This window comes from Acartia tonsa, chromosome 11 (genome assembly GCF_053477335.1).
Source record: "Acartia tonsa isolate MP-2025a chromosome 11, ASM5347733v1, whole genome shotgun sequence".
Taxonomy (NCBI): Eukaryota; Metazoa; Arthropoda; class Copepoda; order Calanoida; family Acartiidae; genus Acartia; species Acartia tonsa.
The window spans coordinates 26,336,175-26,360,175 of NC_137270.1; the positions used below are offsets into that span (position 1 = coordinate 26,336,175).

The window sequence follows — 24,001 nt, forward strand, 5'->3', positions numbered from 1 at the left end:
AAGCATTTTTAAAAAGAAGAAAGGGATAATAAAGCACAAAGAACCCATTTTAGTTAGATTCAGAGAGGGAGGAGACATTGAACTATAAATTACACTAGTACACAAAGTTTTATAATATTTTTATCTTGTTTGTTGGATCATAAAAAAATTTATTCGATTGATTGTCCTTACTTTTTAACCTAGTTTTTGGTTAAGAAGAGGTAATTTTGTTTATCATCATGGGGGATTCATATCAATTTATCCTCCAATGTCTAGTTAGATTCGTAGTTTGGAATCGACAGGACAATTCTAACACACCTAAAGTAACAACAAGAGCTATCCTTAAAATAGAAACGCTTCGCCACAAAAAAAAATAATGTTTTTAAAATAATCAAATGCAATTGTCTTCTCACTTCCAGATTTTAAAATCCCTTTCTATATTCAACTTATTATGTTTTCAGAATATAAATTTTTGTTATTGGTAGAATGTTGTTATCCACGGGAGGTTATTTTCGATGGATTATCAGTTTAATATTGTTTCTGGGAATATTTTGTAATTATATGTTAAGGTGAATCATTTTATTTTAAAGTACTCATAGTACAAGTCTTAATAATAAGGTGCTACGCCTCTAGAGGCCTCTAGGTGCAGTAGAAGTAAGGGAGAGGCGACCCCCAACTTTTAATTTTGATTTGATAATAACTAAAAATTTGAAGGGTGGGTTAGTTTTTCTAGAGGCGATATCTCGGGAAGGTGGTGATATCCCCCCCCCCCCAAAAAAAATAATTATAAACTTTCCAATGACCTATAAGAAGCTTAATTAAATCATAACGGTTCAGCGGTTAGTGAGATTTTTTTATCTATTTGAAAATAGGTGTATCTACTATCTATTGCTCATTATGCGTTTGTTTGTTACTTTATAGGATTCATATTGATTTTGCCATCATTCAAATGGTTGGAAATGGAACAGAATCTAAATATCCACAATATGATTGGACACCTTTGGGTATGTATGTAACTAGACGCGTCCACGGAAATTCACCAAAGGGGCAAAAATAATTAAAACAACCTTTAAACCCTTTTGTATCGATTAAGATTGTAACCTATAGGCCCTAAGGGGCCTTTACAAAAAGCTATTTGTCGCCCCCCCCCCAAAAAAAAAAAAAATAATAATAAAAATGGGTTATTGATTTTAACCCCCCCCCCCCACTCCAAATGCCTCTAGTGGCGTAACTGCTGGTACTGAATGAGTGCAAATATGTTTTTAAAAGCGAAGCTTTTCTATAATTAGGGTCGGTCCGTCCTTACGTACGTCCGTCCGTCCGAGACATATAGCTTTTTTCGTTAATTTAGGCATCTTAGAATTGTCCTATTGATTTAAAACTTTGCATGGTGATTCCTGTAGTAGTTAGGTACGATTTAGAAAGCATAGCAAATCTATAATCATTACCGGAATGTCTGTACGTCCATTTTAAAAATGCTGATTTTTCTACTTTTTTAACAACAAATTTTTATGTGATCTAATTATCCGTTTGATTTAATTTTTGGTATATTGATTCCCGGGACAACAAAGTACAATATTATAAGCGAAGCAACTCTATAATAAAGTCCCAAAAATGTAAGTATGTCCATAAACATTATCCTGCATCATGCAGTTTTTTCAAAAAATTTACTTACAATTTTGCTTCGACTCTTATACTTTTATATTCTGATTATTCAGTTCTGACACTATACAAGTGTCCGTTTGTCCTACCGTTTCAGTGCTTCGATTTTATGGATGTTGTCATCCTTGTTAGAAAAGTCTTGGGTGCTTGGATCCTATTTCTATGGGTACATTCTGTTACAAGTTGCTGGAGGCAGGTTTGCTGAAATCTATGGAACTAAGGTTAATTATCTAGCTATACTTGTTTAAAAGTAACAGGACCTGTGTGTGTCTGTCTGTACCAAAGAATCTCTCTAGCTGCAAGATGGTGCCAAAGTATGACTTACTGGACTTCCGTTCGTAATTTTTTAACCTACAACCGCATCCTCAATGCAAGGGTGCCTAGAGGCCTCTAAGGGCGTAGCCGCTATTACACTTACTTATTTTATATTGCTCTATTTATATTTCCAATTATCTATTTATTTCATCATGGAATCATGGTGCCTTTCTATCTATTCTATCAATCCATCCATAAAAAAAAAAACTATCTTATCAACTAATTTATATGTAACTAGCGACTACGACTAGTGGCACTTAAGTTAGGAGGGGAAAAGTCGACTCCCCTTCCCCCTACACTTTCAATTTTATTTTTAAAAACAAAATTGAAAAAAATTTTGGGGGATCATCTTTTATTGGGAGGGTGAAGATATCCTCCCCAAAAATAATTGAAAACCTTCTCTGGACCTATAAGAAGCTTCACTGTAAAGGAGAACCATGTTGGTTAAGCGGTTAGTGAGATCCTTCGCTACAAAAAAAGCTTAGGATTTTATTTGCTTACCAATCTATCTACAACTTTTGCTATCTGGCTTTCTATTTAGCAATCTGTCTACCTATTGATTTATCTATCTACCCACCTGTATCTACCTATTAATCTATCTATCTAAGGTCTATTAAATCTATCTATGTATATATTTAGATAGTACTTGGAGTTTCAATGTTAAGTTCAGTGGTTATAACCTTTCTCATTCCATGGTTAGCCTCTCTTAGTCCGTGGGCCGTTGTGGCCGTTAGAATTCTACAGGTATGGTTTTTAGCTCTTCTCTGGTTAGGTAGTAACAGGCCATCAGACACCCTGTAATACTATTGTCCTTTTATTAAAACTACATTAGAATACAGTTATACTGTCAGTTTTAATTTGTCAGATTAAAAAAAAGGATTTAAACATTGTCACCTGGGCATTGCTAATAAAGATCTTTTTTACTAAAGACCCAAAAACAATAGACCTAATCTTACAAAAGACCTAATCTGATAAAAGTTAAATTAGGTTAAGTTATGTTAGGATTATTCGATATCAATTTCTGTATAATCAACTAGCGGTCACGCCCTTAGAGTTCTCTAGTGGCACTGTAAATGTTTTTTTTCATGTCTATGGTGCGTTGAAATCTTTACGAAATTTTTATTTTTATGTGATTTCTCTTGGAGGGTGGTAGTACCCTCCCTCAAAATTGATATAAATCTTCCCGGGACATATAAGAAGCTACCCTCTTAAGGAGAACCCGATTGGTTTAGCGGTTAGCGAGATCCTTTGGTACAAACAGACAGACATTCTGTTACTTTATTATGAGGATAATCATATGCAGAAATAAATGTCCAATTATCTTAACCTAGCTAACCTAACTTAGCTTTGCAAGATTAGGTCTTATGTCATTTAGGACTTTTTCAATTAGGTCTATTGTAGGATTAGGACTTGTAATTTGTAATGTACATGTCAATTCAGTTATACACATTTTCAGGGATTATTCTTATCTCCAACTTTTCCTAGCCTTCCACCATTCACAGTAAAATGGAGCCCTATAACAGACAGGTAAGTCTTGTAGCTGTGTTTAGTGCCGCAGGAAAAGGGGGATAGATGGATAGATGTCAGTCACCGCTTTTGGCCTTCCTGTTTCACTGACGTCATAGTAGAGGAAAAGAGAAAGGGAAGGGGCAAAGATATCCCCTAGAAAAGAGATGGGGTATAATGAGAGTCAAATGCAATACTTGTAAGGGCCTCGACTCCAAGAAGGGTGGAGTAGATAGTGAGCCAATCATGGCTTCTTTAATCTATTTTTTTTAAAATCAACTTCTAGAAATGACATAATACATCGAATAAAAAAATATAAAATAACCGATTTTCGTTACAAATTTGAGCATACTATTGAAGTGAAAATTTGAAAGATATTTAGATTGGTTCATAGATTAAGATAAGATTTTTACCCTGATTTATTATATAATTTTAGCTATTAAAAGAAAAGTATAGCAACAAATCAAAATTAAACAAAATACCTAATTCTTTTCATTCTATTTCATATTCAAATTAACTAGATTTTTAAGAAATGAAACAATAAGACAAACTCTTAGAGTCTTATATTTATCACTACAAACCCCCAATTTGTAGTTTGAACAAGAATGACAAAATCCAGAAGTAGCGAAGCACAATAAACACAAAACCTTGTTTTATTTTGTATGATGACGACGGTCAAAGTAAATTACATAAAAGATGCTCATAACAATGGGAAATATTATTTTGATACAGATATCAAAAAAAAAAAGTTTGAAAATTGGACCAAAAAGATATAAGGAAATATGATAAGCATACAAAAATAGCCAAAAACCTGCTAAAAGGCAGTCTGACCGCCATGGTTGTTTTCTTAAATTTAATTTTAATATCCTTACCTTAAAAAATTTTGAAAATCGGACCATATACACCAAGGATATGGAAAAATACATGAAAAAAATTTTAAAAATAGCCTAAAACCTGCAATAAGGCAGTCTGACCGTCATGGTTGTTTCTTTAAACGACGGAAAATTTAATTTTGATATCTTTGATGAAAAAATTTTGAAAATCGGACCATAAACACCAAAGATATGGAGAAAAATGTGAAAAATATAAAAATAGCCTAAAACCTGCTAAAAAGCGGTCCGACCGCCATTGATGTTTTATAGTTTATGATTCTCCTTCATGATGGGAATGTTGTCAAAAAGTTTCAGCATTCTATCTTTCATAGGAGCTGAGTAAATCCCATTTCCCCCATAGCGTTACGGACGGACGGACGGACTGACGGACAAAGCGAATTATAGAGTAGCTTCGCTACTAAAATTAAGAGATTCGCTATCCTTGTACTAAGGGAAGTACAGTAAGTCATACAGTGGCGCCGCATGGCGACACTTAAAAATATTGGTGATTTATCTTGGGAGGGTGGTGTTACTCTCCCTCAAAACAGTTACAAATCTTCTCAGGACCTATGATAAGTTACAATGTAAAGGAAAACCATATCAGTTCAGCAGTTAACGAGATCCCTAAGTACAAACAGACAAACACATATCCTGTAAATATATTATGAGGCTTTATATTTGAGCTTTGCTGTTTAGTCTTTCTTGTTAATTTAGGGAAGATCCTATTTAAACTGAAAATGTTGGTTCTTATAAATGTTTTTTTTTCAATATGAAGCATAAACACTTTCCTTATAACCATTTACATAAAACTCTTAAAAACATGTATATAACTATTTTTTTGGTTTGTGGAAAACATACAGATTGATTTTAGTAAAGTGTTTGATAACAATTTCACATGAAGTGTTTTTTTACAAGTAAGGTACTTAGAATCAGGGATTTTAAGTGATAAGACATTAAACTGTAAATTGATTTACATACCAAATAATTATGAATTTAATAACCCCTCATGCAGATCAAAATTTTTGTCGAAAAGTTTGTACACTACTAAAATGGATTCAACCAATCAGAATTTAGTAAAATTAAGTTTTTTGAACCAAAGAATACGAACACAGTAATAGTGTCTGACTGATTATGACGTAACAAAAAAAAATTAGCCAATGAGAGGCCGTGTTACAAATAACTTATGTTACATTCAGGAACATAATGATGCCAAGCTGATAACCATGCCAAGCTGTCAAATAAGATCCATGCCAAGCAGTCAGGAGATACAAGTCCTGCTGATCATGTTGAAGAAGTAGAGTGGGAAGGAGACTTCTTCATTGTTAATTAAGCTATGCCAAGCTGTTATTTATTAATGTTAAAAGCTGCCAAAAATATATTTATGTTGATCTTATTTGATATGTTTATTTATTAGTTGTTTTCATTACAGAATAAGCTTATGTGTTTCTGGGCTTAACTTATACCGATAACAAGTATTGTTTAGTTTCAGAATAGAGATGCAAATGTTTGTTCTTGTCTAAATGGAGACACCTGCCATTTATCACTGCGCTACCACCTAAGGTCTATTTTTACAATGGTAGCAAAGTAATAAAAACGACTACGGCACTGTCTTAATATTTTGTAAGAAAAACATCTCTCTCATATTCTCTGAAGTGATTAATTAATTAAAACTCTATTCGAAAAGCGTCTACGGTAGAGCAACAATAACGATATCAAGCAGAGCGGTGCACCGATATCAAACTGGAAGGGAACTGTGGTTCAGAGGGGAATAGTCTCGATACCAAGCCGCCAAGTGGGGGTTTGAAAGATAACAAAACTGAGGTGTCAGAATTAGAGGGTTTAAAAACTAAAAATCAGGATATAAGCCCAGAAACAAAAATGTCGGAAGGAAAAGGGGAAAAGGAGAAATGGTACTATGGGAAGGGTATGCCTGTCCCTAATATTGAAGAATATGAACAGTTCGCAACTTGGGCGTCCGTCGTTACAGCGTGGTCTAAAACCACAAACATACCAAGCAAGGAACAAGGGTTCATTTTAGCGCAAGAACTACCTAGATCGAGCGAACGTTATGGAGCAACCCTGCGGGAAGACGTGTTTAAAGAATGTCCGCCGGAAAAGTTAATCGAGGATGAGAAAGGTGTGTCCAAGATAATAGAATTTTTAAAGGGCAGATTTTGGGTAGATTCTGAGCAGGATGTGTATGACACACATGATAATTTGAAAACAATCCATAGAAAGAAAGGACAGTCGTTGAACGACTATATTATAGAGTTTGATAAACTCATGAAAAAAGCTGAACAATTAAAAATTCGCCCTACGGGTGCAACAATGGATATGTGTCTAGCAATGGATTTGATAGGTACAGCAGATTTGAATGGTTATGAAAGAATGTTAATTAAATCAGTCTGCAACGTTACAAAAGATGACGGAAAAAGGTATGAAACGGTTAAAGCAAAAATGCGCGAAATTCTCGGACAAAACGGCGATAAAAATACATCAAATAATGAAAATAATGTATTATTATCCCAGAATAATTCCAAACCGGAAGACGACATTCGTAACAACACTACAGACGAAGCGTATATTGCTAAAGGCTGGAAACCGCCACCAAATCATAATAAACGATACCAAAATTCAAAAAACCGATACCAAAATAAAAGTGGGGGATATAAAGCTAACAATTCGCAACAAGAGAGCAATGGGAGGCAATTTTATAGAACAAAACCCAAAAACCCCCCCGGTCCAGATGGAAGGCCACTTAGATGTTCATGCTGTAAAGCAAACACACATTTAATAGCAAATTGTCCAGATGCAATGGAGAACAGAAAAGATAAGAGATACAAAGAAGTGTACATAACAAACAAAGAAACAGATAAGGATGAAAAAGTACTGCTAGAGATCTCAGCTTCAGAATCAGAACAAGAAGAAGGAGGAGAAGCATTCTGTTCAGTTTATTGCTCAGATAACAAGGAGGATTTAAGTAGCTTCACAGCAGAGGCTCTAAACAAAGCAGCTCTGGACACCTGCTGCACTAGCTCCATCTGTGGAGAAAAATGGATGAAGGTTTATTTGGAGGCGTTGCCAGATGATATGAAAGGAAAACTGATTGGACCAAATAAAAGCAACTAACACTTCTTATTTGGGAATCAAGGAAGACTCAAATCTATTGCTAAATATAAAATACCAGTTAAAATAGGAGGAGAAGAAAATATTATACCCATAGATGTTATATCTTTAGATATTCCCCTACTGCTATCAAAGGGAGAGATGAAGAAACTAGGAATGTCTCTTGATATCAAAAATGACAAAGGATACATCAACGGCAAGCCATTGATTCTTACAACAACTAATGCTGGGCATTATGTAGTAGACTTGTTGATGAATAACGAAGAGCTAGAAGAAGCATGCATTGCTGAACTAGATGGAGACGATGATAAAACACAGATCAAAGCACTAGAGAAAATCCATCGCCAATTCGGACATCGTTCCAAACTGCAGTTTGTGACTATCTTGAAAGAAGCAGGTAAGTGGCAGGATAAGTATTCAAAAATGATTGACAAAATAATGAATAGGTGCGAAGGCTGCATTCTTAGAAAAAGATCGCCAGATAGACCGGCTGTAGCTCCACCTCTGTCAAATGACTTTGGTCAAGTTCTAGCCATGGATTTGAAAGTATGGGATAAAGACAAAAATATATACATCCTATATATGATTGATACTTTCAGCAGATACCAAGTTGCCACGATAATCAAAAGCAAAGAAGCTTCAGAAATAGTCAAAGCATTCACCACCAAATGGCTTCCAATATTTGGAAGAGTTGACAAGATCTTGACAGATAATGGCGGTGAATTTAACAATGAGGAACTGCGTGAGGCTGCCAGCCTATTGAATGTGCAGTTGTTGTCCACGGGGGCCAATTCCCCCTGGCAAAATGGCATGATGGAGAAAAATCATGGCACAACTGATTCAGTGACAGTTGCAGTAAAGAGAGAGTTCCCAGCAATGAGTCTGGAAGTAGCACTGTCATGGGCGGTAACAGCTGTAAATTCAATGTCAAGCGTGAGGGGGTTTTCACCATATCAGATAGTGTTTGGGAGAAACATCAAACTTCCAAATATTCTTGAAGATCCACCTCCAGCTTGGGAGGAACCACAGAAAAGCAAAGAAATGATGGATACTCTTAATGCCATACATGCATCCAGAGTAGCATATACCAAGTCAGAGAGATGCGAACGCATAAAGAGAGCTTTGAGAGCCAAGATAAGAATCAATGACACTATCTATGAAAAGGGAGACATTGTCTACTTCAAGAAGGAAGGAGAAGATACTTGGAGAGGGCCCGCCAAGGTAGTATTTCAAGACAGTAAGGTGATTTTCATTAGGATTGGCTCAATCTACTATAGAGTGAGCGCCAATAGAATCATCAAGGCAGGAGAAGAACTAGCAAAAGATATTATTGAGAAAGAGAAACACGAGAACAATGAGAATGAAAACAACACAGAATCAAGAACAGAACCGATACAAACGAGAAGGCAGACAAGCAGTTACACTGACAACTGTGTACCAGACTTGAACAGTCTTACAATGAATGAAAAAGAGAACAGGGAAAGTAACACCGAAGAGATTCAGATTAGAAATGAGGAAGAGTTGGAAGCACCAATAACTCAAGAACAAGAGGACAGAGATAACACAGATGTACCTCAAACTACTGAGCAAGTAGAAACTGAACCTCAAGGTGAAAACGCAGGAGATAATGAAAATCAAGCAGACAGCAATACGAACAAAGGAAGAAAAAGGAAAAAGGTAAGCCAAAAACCGTTACCAGAAATAAATGATGATGGAACAATCAGAAATGCTGCGGCTATACTGAAAAGAAACGACAGAATTGAAATTCTGGAAAATGGTAAATGGGAAAAAGGTATCATTCTGGGACATGGAGGAAAAGTAGGAGGAAAACATGCCGGATGGTACAATATACAGCTTGATAATGGAAATGTATTTCATGATGAAGTCTCAAAGAGAGATATAAGATACAAAAACACAGAGGATGAACAACATGTTGAAGATGAAGAAGTTATGTTAAACATACATCTTGACACAGGTAAAACACTAAAAATAGAGGATATTGATAAAAGAAAAGTAAGAATGGAGAATGAAGAGGAAGAAATTGTATTGTTAGTAGCAGAAAGTGTACTAGCTGTCATGGTACCCAAGGAACAGAGAGATTCACCTGAATGTATGACGGCTAAAATGGAAGAACTGAGCAAGTTACAAGCGTTTAACACTTACAACATAGTAGATGACGAAGGGCAAGACAGGATAACAACCACCTGGGTGCTGACAGAGAAAGGAACGGAGAAAAGAGCCAGACTTACAGCAAGAGGATTCCAAGAAGATGGAGAATTTCCAACGGATAGCCCTACTGTACAAAAGCATTCGATGAAATTAATCTTGTCAATTGCTGCAACAGAAGGTTGGGACATTAGTACTACTGATATAACATCAGCATTCCTTCAAGGAAGTCAGATGGATAGGGAGGTTTATGTGAAACCACCAAAGGAAGCAAACATGCCAAACAAGTTATGGTTATTGAATAAGTGCCTGTACGGTCTGAAGGATGCAAGTAGAAAGTGGTATCTAAAGGTTGTTGAAAAACTAAAGAAACTTGGATTCAAAACAAGTGTGTATGATTCAGGAGTGTTTTATCTAATCAAAGACGGTATTCTAATAGGTATTGTTGCATTACATGTGGATGATTTTCTCCACGCCGGTAATGACTATTTTAACAAAGTTATCATGCCTCAGGTATTAGCGTGCTTCAAGGTTGGAAAGTCTGAAACCTGTGAATTCATGTATACAGGATTCTTTATGAAACAAACAGAACAGGGTATCAGAATTGATCAAGATAAGTATGTCAAGAACGTCAAGATCCCAGTGGTGGATCTTCAACAATTGAAGGATAGAAAGAGAGAGATGACGCATGAGGAGCTAACTCTCTTGAGGCAGTTGACTGGAGTAGTAAATTGGACTGCAAGAGCAACAAGACCGGACCTTGCATTTGAGATGATAGATCTGTCAACGAAATTCAAAGGAGGAGTAGTGGAGGACCTGATAAGAGCTAAAAACGTAGCTGCAAGACTGAAGAAATTGGAGATGTCAATAATGGTGTCAAATCTAGACAACTTGGAAGATTGTGAAGTCATTGTGTATACGGATGCGGCGTTCAGGAACTTGAATGAAAATACAGATAGTTGTGGTGGATATGTGATCTTTATAGTTAACATGAAGAATGGAAAAGTGGCACCCCTGGAATGGAAGAGCGGGAAGCTAAAGAGGAAAGTGCTTAGTACTCTGGGAGCAGAGACCCAAGCATTATATAATGGGCTGGATGCGGCTATTGCATTGAAGATGATGTTATCAGAACTGTATAATGGAAAGATCAATCTGGAAGTAAAGGCCATTACAGACAACTATTCTGCAAGAACGGCAGTATACTCAGAATCAGAAGTGTCCAAAAGGCAGTTACGTGGTGATATTGCAGTCATCAAAGAAATGATAGAGACAGAAAGAGTGAAGGAGATAAGATGGGTCAAAGGAGAACATATGTTGGCGGATCAATTAACAAAACGAGGGGTTAACAAGATTCCCCTGATGGAGGTGTTAGAATCTGGAAAAATGAGATATGACACCCTAAGATTAATTAGAGACTGAGAATCTATAACCTGGATTAACCTAACAATGTTAACATCGATACCAAGAAATTGTATATTTGTAAAATATTACAAAAACACAAAAATTCAAATAAAAATCCACAAAAATACCAAGAAAATCCAATAAAAATACCAAAAAGACAGAAAATCCAGCATAAAAATTACAAAAATTACCCAAAAACCCAAATTTGAACAAATTATAATAAAAATCGTGTAAAATACGTTTTTTAATACAATTAAGAAATTTACGAGGCTACACAATGTACGCTGGGAAAATAACAAGACACCAGACACTTCGTGGTATACAAAATGCGTCAAAGTTGGCAACATCATACAACAGAAAGTAAAACGAGAAACGCGGCATTCTTTGACCATGCGCGAATTTCAGAATCGAGCCGGGACAGCTCAAAATTCCTCATTTTTCAATTTTTAAGTTAAATAGCAACTTAATCCCAGCATTTATTATATGAAAGTATGAGAATAGTAACAAAAATGTGATAAGAAATCTTCGTATAGTACAAATTTCATAAAAATTGTGTTAAAAATTCATTATTTATTGATCGTTCTTTTACGGCAAATATACCAAACAGTATTATTATTAAAACTTTTGTTGGCTTAAAACAAAAAGCAAACGATACCAAAATCCGATACATTATCAAGAATTATCTAACTAAAACGTATTTTAAACAAGTTATTTAAATCATTTTTGGTCAATTCTAATTTGACAAACATATCAAGTTCAGTTTTTTTTTCCACATATTTTCTTTTTACTTCGATTTTAAAAAAAAACAATATTGGCCTATATTTTTTTTAATATGGCAAAAGATATCAAGCTGACATTATTGTTGATTTTATTATATATAAATCAAAAACGATACCAAGTGCAATTTTCTTTTCAGAATTAAACATGCCTAACGCGGCCAGATTTAACCGCAAGGACGTCGACGTAGTCTTCGCAAGCTTCAAGATGTACGAGGAGCTGTGGGACGAGGAGAGGATAGGTAAGCGGTGGATTTCCCTTGCCGATAAGTCAGCCAAGGAGATGACAGAGATCATCATTGATGCCATCCGCGACCAGGAGACCAGCAAGAACCTGGTGATTATGTCCTATCAGAAATTCGTCGGCAGGAGTAATATGGAAACACTTAAAGGTTATCTCAATGAGATTAAAGAAGAGGTTGAAGCTCAAAGAGCTAACAAGCTTAGCTTCAGTACAGCTTACTTTGTTCCTAATCACGCCACTGTGTGGAACCAGGTTGCAGAGTTTAATAGGTTTGTTCACACATTGAACGACCAGATGGGCGTCACCCGCGTGAATATTCACAGGGCTATTATGGCACAGCTATCCGACACCAACAAATCCCTGCGTATCAAAGCCTCCATGTGGAGTGAAAACCAACTGGGAGTGTACCTAGGAATGACACCTAGCTACGAAGCTTGCAGAAATATTGCAAAAACTCTCATCACTGTTTTTGACAAGGCTTTTTGCGACCTTAACAGCGTCAACAGTCCAAGAAGCAAGGAACCAAGGTTGATGGTGCCATTGTGTTTATCTGTAACTCCTGGATTTTCAGATAATCAGTTTATGAGACAGATCATGATGGACAAGCTCATAATCAAGTCCAAGAAGAAGCCAGCCAAAGATGCAAGACTTAAATGCTCCGAGCAGAGAACTCCAGGGTGGCAGGACTGGAAAATCTACCAGATTCATGGACCAATGAGGAGATTCGACGAGAGAGAGGGGGCGTTGGCAGCCCACAAAGAATGGCTGAAAAGATCTGATCCTGTACCTCAGTGGGGACAAAAATGGTCTGATGACAGAGATTTTGTCATTGTCAAATCTCCAGAGCCTGTGAACGTCAGACAGGTGGAGCCACAAGAGGAGAATGAGCCACAACCATGTGAAGACCAGCAACAAGAGCCGGTGGATGTTCAAGATGTTCAAGAATCCCAACAAGAAAAAGAGGAAAGAGATTGTAATGAAGACCAGCTTGTTGGTGCAGTGGACAAGATTGATACATTAGAGAGGCAGGTTGCTATTTGTCAAGAAAGAATTAAAGCTTACGAGCAACAGGTAGACAACAAGGAGGCACAAGTATACAAGGAGAAAGCTGCCACAAAATGGTGGAGAAATCAGGCTGAACTAAGGACTCATGAGAAGAACAAGGCTGACGAGCAGGTTAGAGCACTAGGAGTCAAGCTAAATACGTTGTCCAATGATCATGCTAGGTTGATGACGGATTATGAGTTTCTACGCAGTCTGTACGAGAGTGAGCGTCCTTCCACCAGAGTCAAGGTTGTCAGCAACATCCAGAACAAGGGTGTGCAAGGAGAAAAGGAGTATTAGTCAACAAAACAAGAAACTCCAAATTGTAATGAATGTTACAAATAACTTATGTTACATTCAGGAACATAATGATGCCAAGCTGATAACCATGCCAAGCTGTCAAATAAGATCCATGCCAAGCAGTCAGGAGATACAAGTCCTGCTGATCATGTTGAAGAAGTAGAGTGGGAAGGAGACTTCTTCATTGTTAATTAAGCTATGCCAAGCTGTTATTTATTAATGTTAAAAGCTGCCAAAAATATATTTATGTTGATCTTATTTGATATGTTTATTTATTAGTTGTTTTCATTACAGAATAAGCTTATGTGTTTCTGGGCTTAACTTATACCGATAACAAGTATTGTTTAGTTTCAGAATAGAGATGCAAATGTTTGTTCTTGTCTAAATGGAGACACCTGCCATTTATCACTGCGCTACCACCTAAGGTCTATTTTTACAGGCCGTTATTGACCAATGGTAAAATTTATAGTGGCCTCTCATTGGCTATTTTTTTTTGTTACGTCATAATCAGTCAGACACTATTACTGTGTTCAAAGAATACCCAACATGCACTAAAAAAACTTTGGGTACCAGTGCAATTTACTGTCCAATGGCCCCTGCCTTTGACTTATATAAATAATCTTTTAAATAGAATTTTTTGAATACTATTTTATTGGAAATATGTTGCAAAACTAAAAGAGATAATTTTTGCTGGCAATAAAAAAACAAAAAAAAACATCTCAAAAATAAATATGCATGTATTTTGACGTATGGCCGACGAACTAAGTAAATTAAATACTAGATGTATCATGGTAAGGGGTATCGGTATTATCCTCTTAGGAAATTTTTTTTCTTTTTTGAAAATTTGAGTACCCCCCCCCCCCCTCCCCCCAACAACGAACAACTCTGGCCGCAGCGCTCGGCTCCCTAGCCTGCCTAGCCGCAGCGCTCGGCCCCCTTGCCTGCCTAGCCGCAGCGCTCTAACCTAACCTAAACTAAAATAGTTGTTCGTTGTTGGGGGGGGGGGGGGGGGGTTACTCAAAGAGGAAAACGCCGGGGTATCTTTACTATAGCAGCCGAGAAAATTACATTTTTCCATTTGCCTGACAGATGGACTCACAAAGTATTTTTTAGAGTAGCTCTGCTACTAAAATGAAATCTTTCTATTTAAATCTTATATGTTAGGTCTAAATTTGTATCGATTACTCAGTCCGGAGGTGTTCTGGGACCCATACTAACCTTCCCTCTCTGTGGGCTCATTATGGACCATGCGGGATGGGAAATGGTAAGTTTTAACTTGTGGCGTAACTTGTAGCGCATCCGTTTGTTGTCGGGAAGGCGATAGGTTTAAATCTGCAGCCCAATACAACTTATCCTAACATGACCTAAAGTAATAAACAAACGAAAAACTGCCCCTCCCCCCTCCCCTATAGTTTTTCCTTTTTGAAATAAAGAGGGGGGGGGGGGGCAGTCTGTGCTCGGCTAATTTTGTTTAGATTGGTTCATTATTGTTTTAATCCCCGTGTTTTTACTTAAAACAGTTAGGGAGTTGAATCAATTTTTATAGAAGCAGAAATATAATCTATGATTATGGTTTGGACCCTCTAAAACTGTAATCTACCTTTCCACTTTCCCCTCTCTTGGTGAAGATATCTTCAACGCCGATACGGTTTTTGTAATGTAAGATTCCACTTTCCCTTCTCTTGGTGAAGATATCTTCAACAAGAGAGACAAAAGTGGAATCTTATATTTCAAAAACCGTATCGGCGTTGAAGATATCTTCACCAAGAGAGGGGAAAGTGGAAAGGTAGATTACAGTTTTAGAGGGTCCAAACCATAATCATAGATTATATTTCTGCTTCTATAAAAATGGATTCAACTCCCTAACTGTAAAATACCCAGATTCTGTCCCTCCTTTATTTATTTTCATATAGTAACTACCCTGAGATGCAATTAACCCTGTATTCTATAGACTTTTTAGAGTAGCTATGCCACTAAAAATGCCCTATACCTGTAAAACTTGAAAAGTGTAGAATAAGTAGAATGTGATTTTACTATTTATATTATACGTATAATGTATATATCTATATATTCCAATGCATAAGAACATTAATGCAACAACAGGGCCGAGCTAGATGGTATAGGGTAATTTATTTTGGTAATTTTTTAGTTCTTGTTATTTCATCACATCTTATTATAGACAGTTTTCCACGGATAGTAAAATGTTAAATTATAAGATTTATTCCCGATGGATATCCACTGGATGAGAATCGGTTCTCAATCGTACTGAAAAATCATGTATAGCATTTCGGACTTTCGGCCGTTTGAAAAATGTCCGGTTTTCTTTGCCCCACCCTGTAAATAATACAAGAATATCAACAACAAAAAACAAATCCCTTATATCCATGATGTTAAATAATTCTCTGAAGAATAATGGGAATGCAATTTCTAGGAGAACTTAATTTGAGATTAGAATAATTTCAAAGAATTTATTTTTTAAAATTCCAGTATGTCCTCGAAACCGCTGGATTAGAACCGGTTCTCATTCACACTGAGAAATGATAGCATCGTATTACAGACAATTTTCCATGTATACATGTAGATAATACTCATAAGATTAATACCAGTTTTGTTATCCCGGGCTACTATACTCAAATATACATGTACATATATGTATAGTTATCACAATATTTATCTTTTTTACTCTACTAATTAAAGTTAAAGAATAGAGAGGAGATTAAGCTCTACACGTAACTCTCCCCTCAGGGCAGGGATCCTGTCCCTATTTTGTATTGGGTCTTTGAAATCAGCTGATTAGATTTGGAAATAAAAACACAGCCTGATTCCTTCAAAAGAAGGAAAAGCAACTTGCTAGCAGACTTAAAAGGGTCTCTGTGCTATTTGGGGCAGGTAGTTATCTAGATTACACATCTATACATATACATTTATTCTTCTCTACTTTGTGGACATACTTTACTTGTTTTTAAGGGATTTGCGAAAAGGTTGCATCTCCCTCCTTTCCAATATGCATTTCTTATCACATATATTCTATAACCCAGCAGTGATAGAAATATATTTCACAAAATTCATCAGAAATAAAAAATGTTAGTATGTAATGAAAATATTTTATCAATTTCAATTACATGAGGTTTGTGTTTTTTAAACTTTAGTTTCTTAAAGATATACTAAGGGGTAATTTTTGGGACAAAACAGATGCCAGGGACTTAAAATAATCAGTTGTAGGATCCAGTTATATTTTCTAGGACTCGGCAGCTTCACGTCAGCCACGACTAATCCTCTTTGAACCTATCTGGATGCTTTGGGAATTTTTTAAAAGGAAGATAGTCATGTTTGGATCATGTTTAAAGTTAATTTTAAAATTGTTTAAGGTTGATTGCCCTTAGGCTTACAGGCGGCTGACGCACAGCTTATTATATTTATGAAACCTGAATGGAAACTCAAAGCTTATTTTAAGATTTTAAATGTTTTTGTTTCTGATTTTTCAGCGAATACCCGTCTCTAATCCTTACCAAAGCATCCATTCTCTTTTTCACAATTTTCTTCATCTCATTCTATTTTTAGAAAAATGGAGTTTACATATTCATTACTAGGGGCTAAATATTATTAGTTCCAAAAATGTCCGCATGGCAGTATTTTTTTTATTTTTATTATTTTTGGCGATTTATCTGGGGAGGGTGTTGGTACCCTCCCCCAAAATAGCTATAAATCTTCCTGGAACCTATCAGTAGCTACCTTTTTAAGGAGACCCCGATCAGTTCAGCGGTTAGCGAGGTCCTTCGGTACAGACAAACAGACAGACAGACAAATAGACATCCTGTTACTTTATTATAAGGATTTTAAGGCTGACAACATCCATAAAAGCAAAGATTTGAAATTATAGAACTTTTATTTTTAGCACTTGATTTTTGAGATATTTTGCTTATGATATTGTATCTTTTTGTCCTAGGAATAAGTATTCAAAAATCTGATATATAGGATAAGTATATCACATAAAAAAATTCTCAATAAATCTTTTAAATGAACGTACGGACATTATGACAACGATTATTGAGTTGCAATGCGTTTTAAGTCGTACCTAACTATTACAGGAATCAGTATGCAAAGTTTTGAATCGATAATACAATTCTAACATGTATAAATTAACTAAGAGAGCTAACCGTTACTGACGGACGGACGAACCGACCCTAATTATAAACAAGCATGAAAATGTGCATTAATATTGCGACCATTTTTTTAAAAGTCTGAACAAAAGTCTGTATACATTAATTCCGAAATTACTTAAATACAAAATAATGGAGATACTTGATTAAAGAGATGCCAGCTTATAAAATTATTCCTTACAGTCCTAGGAATCATATTTCTGGTAATGATAATGGAGTTGATACACTTTCTAAATTATACTTAAATTACTTGTTACAGAAAATATCATACTAAGTTTAAAATCAATTGAACAATTCTAACAATCCTTGTTCAAGGATAAGAGCTATCCGTTATTTTTTGCAGAAAAGAAAAGAACATACCTAAATAACTAGATGCTACGCATCCAAAACCTTAACATGACTAACCTTTTACATAATTATATAAAAATGTATAATTATATTATTCAATTAGCTTTTCATTATTATTGTACTCTGGATGACATTGGTAAGATTTACTAAATATTTTTTTAAACAAAGCTTTTTTATGATTATGGTTGGACTGTCCGTCCGTAATGGTTAGTTTATTTCTTAATTTTTAATAATGATTCATAGAACAACAAGGATTCTATAATACAATCCTTAAAATAAAAGTATGTCCTTTTACTGTGTCCTGTATTTACGTAATTTTGCATCAAATTTACTTACAATTTTGTTTAGACTTACAAATTAATGTTCTACTTATTTAGTTATGATACTCTACAAAAATTATTTTTCGTTTGGCCTTCCTTCGGAAATAAGAGCTTTGCTTTTATTAATGCTCTCATCCTTGCATAGACGTCCAAGGGGGGGGGGGGTAAAGTGGGGAATACCCCCCCCCCCCCCCAAACGAATTTGGGGGTGCCGTAGACATCCCCAAATTTTTTTTCATCTTACCCCCCCCCCCTATTTAAAATTTACCCCTAACCATTTAGAAGGGGGTATTTATCCCCCCCCCCAAACAATTTTACGCACAATTTTACCCCCCCCCCCCCTTAAAAAAATTTTACCCCCCACAAAAAAAGCTTGGACGCCCCTGCATCCTTGATATATTATTCTTATCTATTTAGGTGTTTTACATAACTGGTGCTATTTCCTTGGTTTGGTGCCTTATTTGGGCAATATTTGGTTAGTTTGCATTTTATATCTATATTTAGTTATATAAAAGTTTCCAATAAACATGCAGGTTTTTATAATAAATCTTTCGTCTAGTTGAAATATGCAGGGACAAGGGAATGATATTCTGACAAACAACTCTGAAGGAAAATTTACCCACAACCCTTTTCCACTTTTCCTCCCCTTCTTTCCCACCCCTCTACAGTTACATGACAATAACAAAATATACCACCAGATACTTAGTAAGGTTTCGTGATTTTTTTTGTAGAATTGTTGGTTAGAATAGCTACCCCTGGTAATATGTTAAAGTATTCGAAAGAGGTTTTATATAGAAATGGATTGAAAATTAATAAATTATTTATCGTAGTAAGTAAAAACTTTTTTCTGCAATAAAAAGCAACAAGGGGTTAATCTGACACCAAACTTTATAAAAAAGTTATAAACTCCCGTGAATAAGTAAAATCTACAAAAAAAAATTAGTTTAGGTGGTTATCATTAATAGAAGCTGAGAAATAATAAAATAGTGCAAAATGTAAAAGTGGCTTAAAAGCAGTTAATAAAGAACAGCCTGGCTGCCTTTTTTATTAAATTAGTAAACATGCCAAATGGTTGGAGGAATCTACACGAAAAAAGGTCTAACCTCAATCTTTCATAGCTTATAAGAAATACTAATTTTTTAACGTACTCAGTTGGACGTACAGACAAGCTGACCCTATTTATAGAGTAGCTTGCGCCACTAAAAATGACAATATATTGATTTAGTGAACCCGGTATTAGTGTCGGACTGATTATGACGTAACAAAAAAAATTAGCCAATGAGAGGACATTATTGACCAATGGTAAAATTCATAGTAGCCTCTCATTGGCAAATTTTTTTGTTACGTCATAATCAGTCCGACACTAATACCGGGTTCTGATTTAGTTAGTGACTCCCCAGAGACAAACAGATGGATATCAAAATCCGAAGTTGATTTTATATCAGCTGGCAGGGAACAGCTAGTTGCCAGAAAGGAACTAGAGCTAGAAGGTAATAGTTATTTATCGCAACGTTTTATAGACAGCTTTCCATGGATATTAAAATTAAAAATTATAAGATTAAAACAAGTTTTGTTAGACCGAGAATTAGATTAGATTTTTATTTTAATATTTGTGGAAAATTGCCTGTAATACGATGATAAACATGATTTTTCAGTATGGCCGAGAACAGGTTCTATTCCAGCGGATATTTATCGGTTTCGAAGTCACAATGGAAACGGTATATAGTAATAGGATGGCTAATCTAAAAATATTATCTCTAAATGGTTGAATGATGTACGACACTTTAGCTTCTCCAATCAGAGCGCAGATAGTTTTAAATCCACCAATCACAGACGTCAAAATTAATTAACTTAAATTGTATTTCCGCTTTTAGATAAAGAATTATACAAAAAAACGAATTTTATAAAAAAAAATCCTTAAAATTTTATGCAGATTTCAAATCTCCCTTTAAAATTAAAATCCCTTCCAACTTATATATCCTACTCTACATACTATTTGTCAGTCACGTTATACATGAGCAACTTGCATCTAGAGACTCTGTTATAGTTAAATTTTGAACAAAAAAGAGCCTAAAACCATTCTGAGACATATGTCCAGCTTCCCTAAAGAGGAAAACCCAATCGGTTCAGTATTTATTAAAATTTTTGCTTAATATAAAACAACCTAATTACTTTATCTAATGAAATAGGATTGATAATTAACAAGAATAACAACGTCCCAATGTAGCGTAGCATAAGAATATCAAAGGATATTTTGAAAGATTCTTAATTGGGTAAATTAGGGACTTTTCCTTTCTTCTATAGTCACAAATATCCCTTCGAAGGCTGGAAATTTTTTTTTTATACTAAATCAAATACATGGAAATCAGTTGACAAAATGAAAACGGCTAAAGAGCTGCTTTAAAGCAGTCCAACCGACATGGATGTTTGATACTTAAATATGCTCTATAGTGATATGAATATGGACAAGAAATTTCGGTACTACGTCGAACCCTAAATACGACAAACAGTAGATGCGTCAAACGCTAGATAGACAAATAGTAGACAGACAAACCCTCGAAACGACTTTTACGATAAAAAAGGGGTAATTTTGTATATCATCATAGGGGTGTACATAGATTTTTTTATTTGGAAATTGTCTTATCCCTTTAGATCCCTGCATTGATAAAAATATAAATTTGCTACTTATGATCGTGCAAAAATAAAAATATTTTTAATATTTGAATTCTAGCGTATATCGCTTCTAGTGTTTGTCGCACTGTTTGTCGCAAAATTGAAAATTGTACAGTTTGTCGTAGTCTAGTGTTTGACGCATATATTGTTTGTCTGTCTGGCGTTTGTCGCATCCTACTAATTTGTCTGTCTAGCGTTTGTCGCATCTACTCTTTGACGTATCTAGTGTTTGACTTAGTATCAATCGTCTACCTTGAATGGTAGCCTCGAGATAATCACCCTAAACATTTCTGTCGTACATTTGAATTAAAGAGTGACTTCGCTACTAAAAATCCTGAACATTGAATTGAATAAGAATCCCTTTTTTTCTTTTCTTTTCATTATACACTTAAATAATCTAGAAGTGCAAAGCGCAAAAAATAAGAAAATTTTACGGCGATACCAAAAAAGTTTTTTTTGTTTTGTAAGGATTGACAAAATATTTTATACTTTTAAAAAGTCTTCGTATCTTAGGTTTCCCTAATTATTATATTCTCAGAAAAAAAGGAAGACAACATTCATTAAGGCGAAGATCAACAACTGAGATCGCAATATTTACCAAAATCAACAAAAATAGAGTTAAAATGTCATGAACTATGGATGTACAGGCCTATCATAAATGATTAGATTTTATAAACAAGGATTGCGTAGCTACCCCATAAGTACATCACGATCCCTTAAAGAATTAAAAATAAGTTTGTGGGAGGGGGGGGGGAATTTTTCTTTTACATTACCCCTATGGATGGTTCACTGTGCACGCTTCGTTTTTTATTAAATGAATAAGTTGGGGTACAATGTTTGGCACTTTCGATATAAGTAAATGATAATTAAAAACCCATAGAATGCGATAATAACTTCAGAAAAATCGAAGAAAATAGTTTTCATACTTAATTAACGTTTTTAAGTTTTTCTTCAAAAAGTTTAGATAAGATGCCTTTAAATGTCGTCTATGATTTTGTCAGGGATAAAAATGTAACTTTAAAATAAGAATTACAACATATTTTTTCAATTAGTACAAAGTAAAATTTTGAACATTTTATTGATCAGTATATTTTTTAAAATGTGAAGTAGAAACCTTAATATTTTATCATGAAAATTGTGTTATGATTTGATTGTCTGCTAGATTACAAGAAAAAAGATACTGACAGTACTTGTTGGTTCTTTAAAAAAAATTAGGTAGATTACTTTCAGAACCCCTCTTTTTGCAACGTTATTTCAATAGAACAGAGCCGTAGTCTTAGTGTACTCAATGTCTAGACAGCCAACCATTGTTTTAGAATTGTTCAATTTTTTTAACTTCTGATAAAAACAGAATTAATGGTATTTTTGTAAATATTATACCTCCAAGAAATGGCTATACTTCCCAATCATATGTTGTGTGATATTTAAGAGGAATTATTTTGATATAATGTCATTAAAATATTCGTTTAAAAAAGTGCTATTCTAGCTTATACTTCACATACAAAATTCGCGAGTCGGCTCCTGTTTTTTTCTGGCTCCCAATATCGAATCTCATATGTATTATAGTAAAGATTATAAGCAAATTTACATATATAATCCAGGAATTTTTGGAGCCAAATTTTGTCTTCAAAGGCGATTTTTTTCAAAGATTTTTGATGTTTAGGAGCCACTTTACAAATGTTATATGTAACGGTAATAAAGATGTTAAAGATAAGAAAGTATTGTTTATAAATAATCATAAAATTAGTAAAATTTAACTTTTATTGAATGCAAAAATTCACCCAATCTCTTACTTACATTAATATTAAATGAAAATTCAACTGAAGTAAAACCAGTTAGCAAAACCTAACTTCTTTGTTTATGAACGGATTTCAAAAATTCTTTCACTAAACCCAGGGTGGTGAGGTATCGAGTGGGGTTGAGGGGGGAAGAGGGGGGCGACCTCACCCCCCCTAATTTTTTTTCATTTTTTGTTTCTTAACCAATTAAAAAAATTCTTTCACACATGACATCACCAACCCCCGGAGAAAGAGGGGGGGGGGGGGCGGGAGGTATTTCCCCCCCTCCCCCTATTTTTTTTAACTTTCTTGTTTCTTAACTTATTTCAAAAATTCTTTCACACATGTAATCACCAACCCCCGGAGAAAGAGGTAGGGGGGACAGATATTCCCCCCCCCCCTAATTTTTTTAACTTTCTTGTTTCTTAACTAATTTTAAAATTTCTTTCACACATGTAATCACCAAACCTCAATTACAATTTGTCTTTTTTTTGCTTTTTGCTTTTTATTGCATGTATATGAAATATTGGGCGAAGATTAATTTATCGTCCATTGTCCTATCGCTAACAACCAGGGAGGGAGAAGAAATTTGGCTTTTTTTACACTAGTCCCCAAAGTCTTATTTATAACGTTTTCTAATAAGTTGGCTCAACAACTTCGGAGACTTTTATTAAATTATGTTTGGTTGGGTCCTTAAGTTGATTGTCCAAAAGTTCAACTACAAATTGTAATCTATGGAAGGGGTAATTATTATCATCTTTTAGGATATACAACAATTCATCGGCAATTTTCTTAACCCTTTGGATCACTGGCTAACAACACATTAAATATTTGATTTATGAACTGTTGACGATAAAAAAAAGTATAGATATCAGGGATAAGACAATGGCGATAAACTAATGTTCATTCCAATTTCCAAATGATAATACACTAAATTACCCATTCTGTAGATACCAATTATTTGTTGAAACGTTTGGGCACTCAGTTTAATAAACAAACCAATTCAATAAAAGTCCCCAAAGTTGTTGAGCCATCAAATAAGAGATAAATGGATAAACCAATGAAAATAAACAAAATTAACGCATCTGTAGATAAGAATTGTAGGTTAAAATAATTAACACTGTAAGTTAAAACTAAGCAAAAAATTCAATAAAAGTAGTAATAGTTATTTCTCGCATCGTATTATAAACTGCTTTCCGCGGATATAGAATGTACAATTATGAGATTAAAACCAGTTTTTTTAGCCCCGTGGTGCCGAAGGCACCGGCTAAAAAAACTGGTTACAATATTATGATTGTACATTTTTATATTCGTAGAAAGCTTGATATAAT

General features: G+C 34.9%; 1 protein-coding gene across 2 annotated transcripts in view; it reads left to right on the plus strand.

Annotated features, from left to right (window-relative positions):
* Positions 1-438: 438 nt before the first annotated feature.
* LOC145331721 (sialin-like) overlaps positions 439-24,001 on the plus strand; it is a 62,428-nt gene continuing 38,865 nt past the window's right edge. For both annotated transcript variants that reach the window (XM_080176534.1, XM_080176535.1), the window contains exons 1-8: positions 439-548; positions 901-983; positions 1,774-1,862; positions 2,596-2,700; positions 3,413-3,483; positions 14,556-14,655; positions 18,637-18,694; positions 19,605-19,709. In XM_080176534.1, coding sequence (XP_080032660.1) covers positions 466-548; positions 901-983; positions 1,774-1,862; positions 2,596-2,700; positions 3,413-3,483; positions 14,556-14,655; positions 18,637-18,694; positions 19,605-19,709 — 694 coding nt within the window. In that variant the 5' untranslated portion in view covers positions 439-465. The remainder of the gene's footprint in view (positions 549-900; positions 984-1,773; positions 1,863-2,595; positions 2,701-3,412; positions 3,484-14,555; positions 14,656-18,636; positions 18,695-19,604; positions 19,710-24,001) is intronic.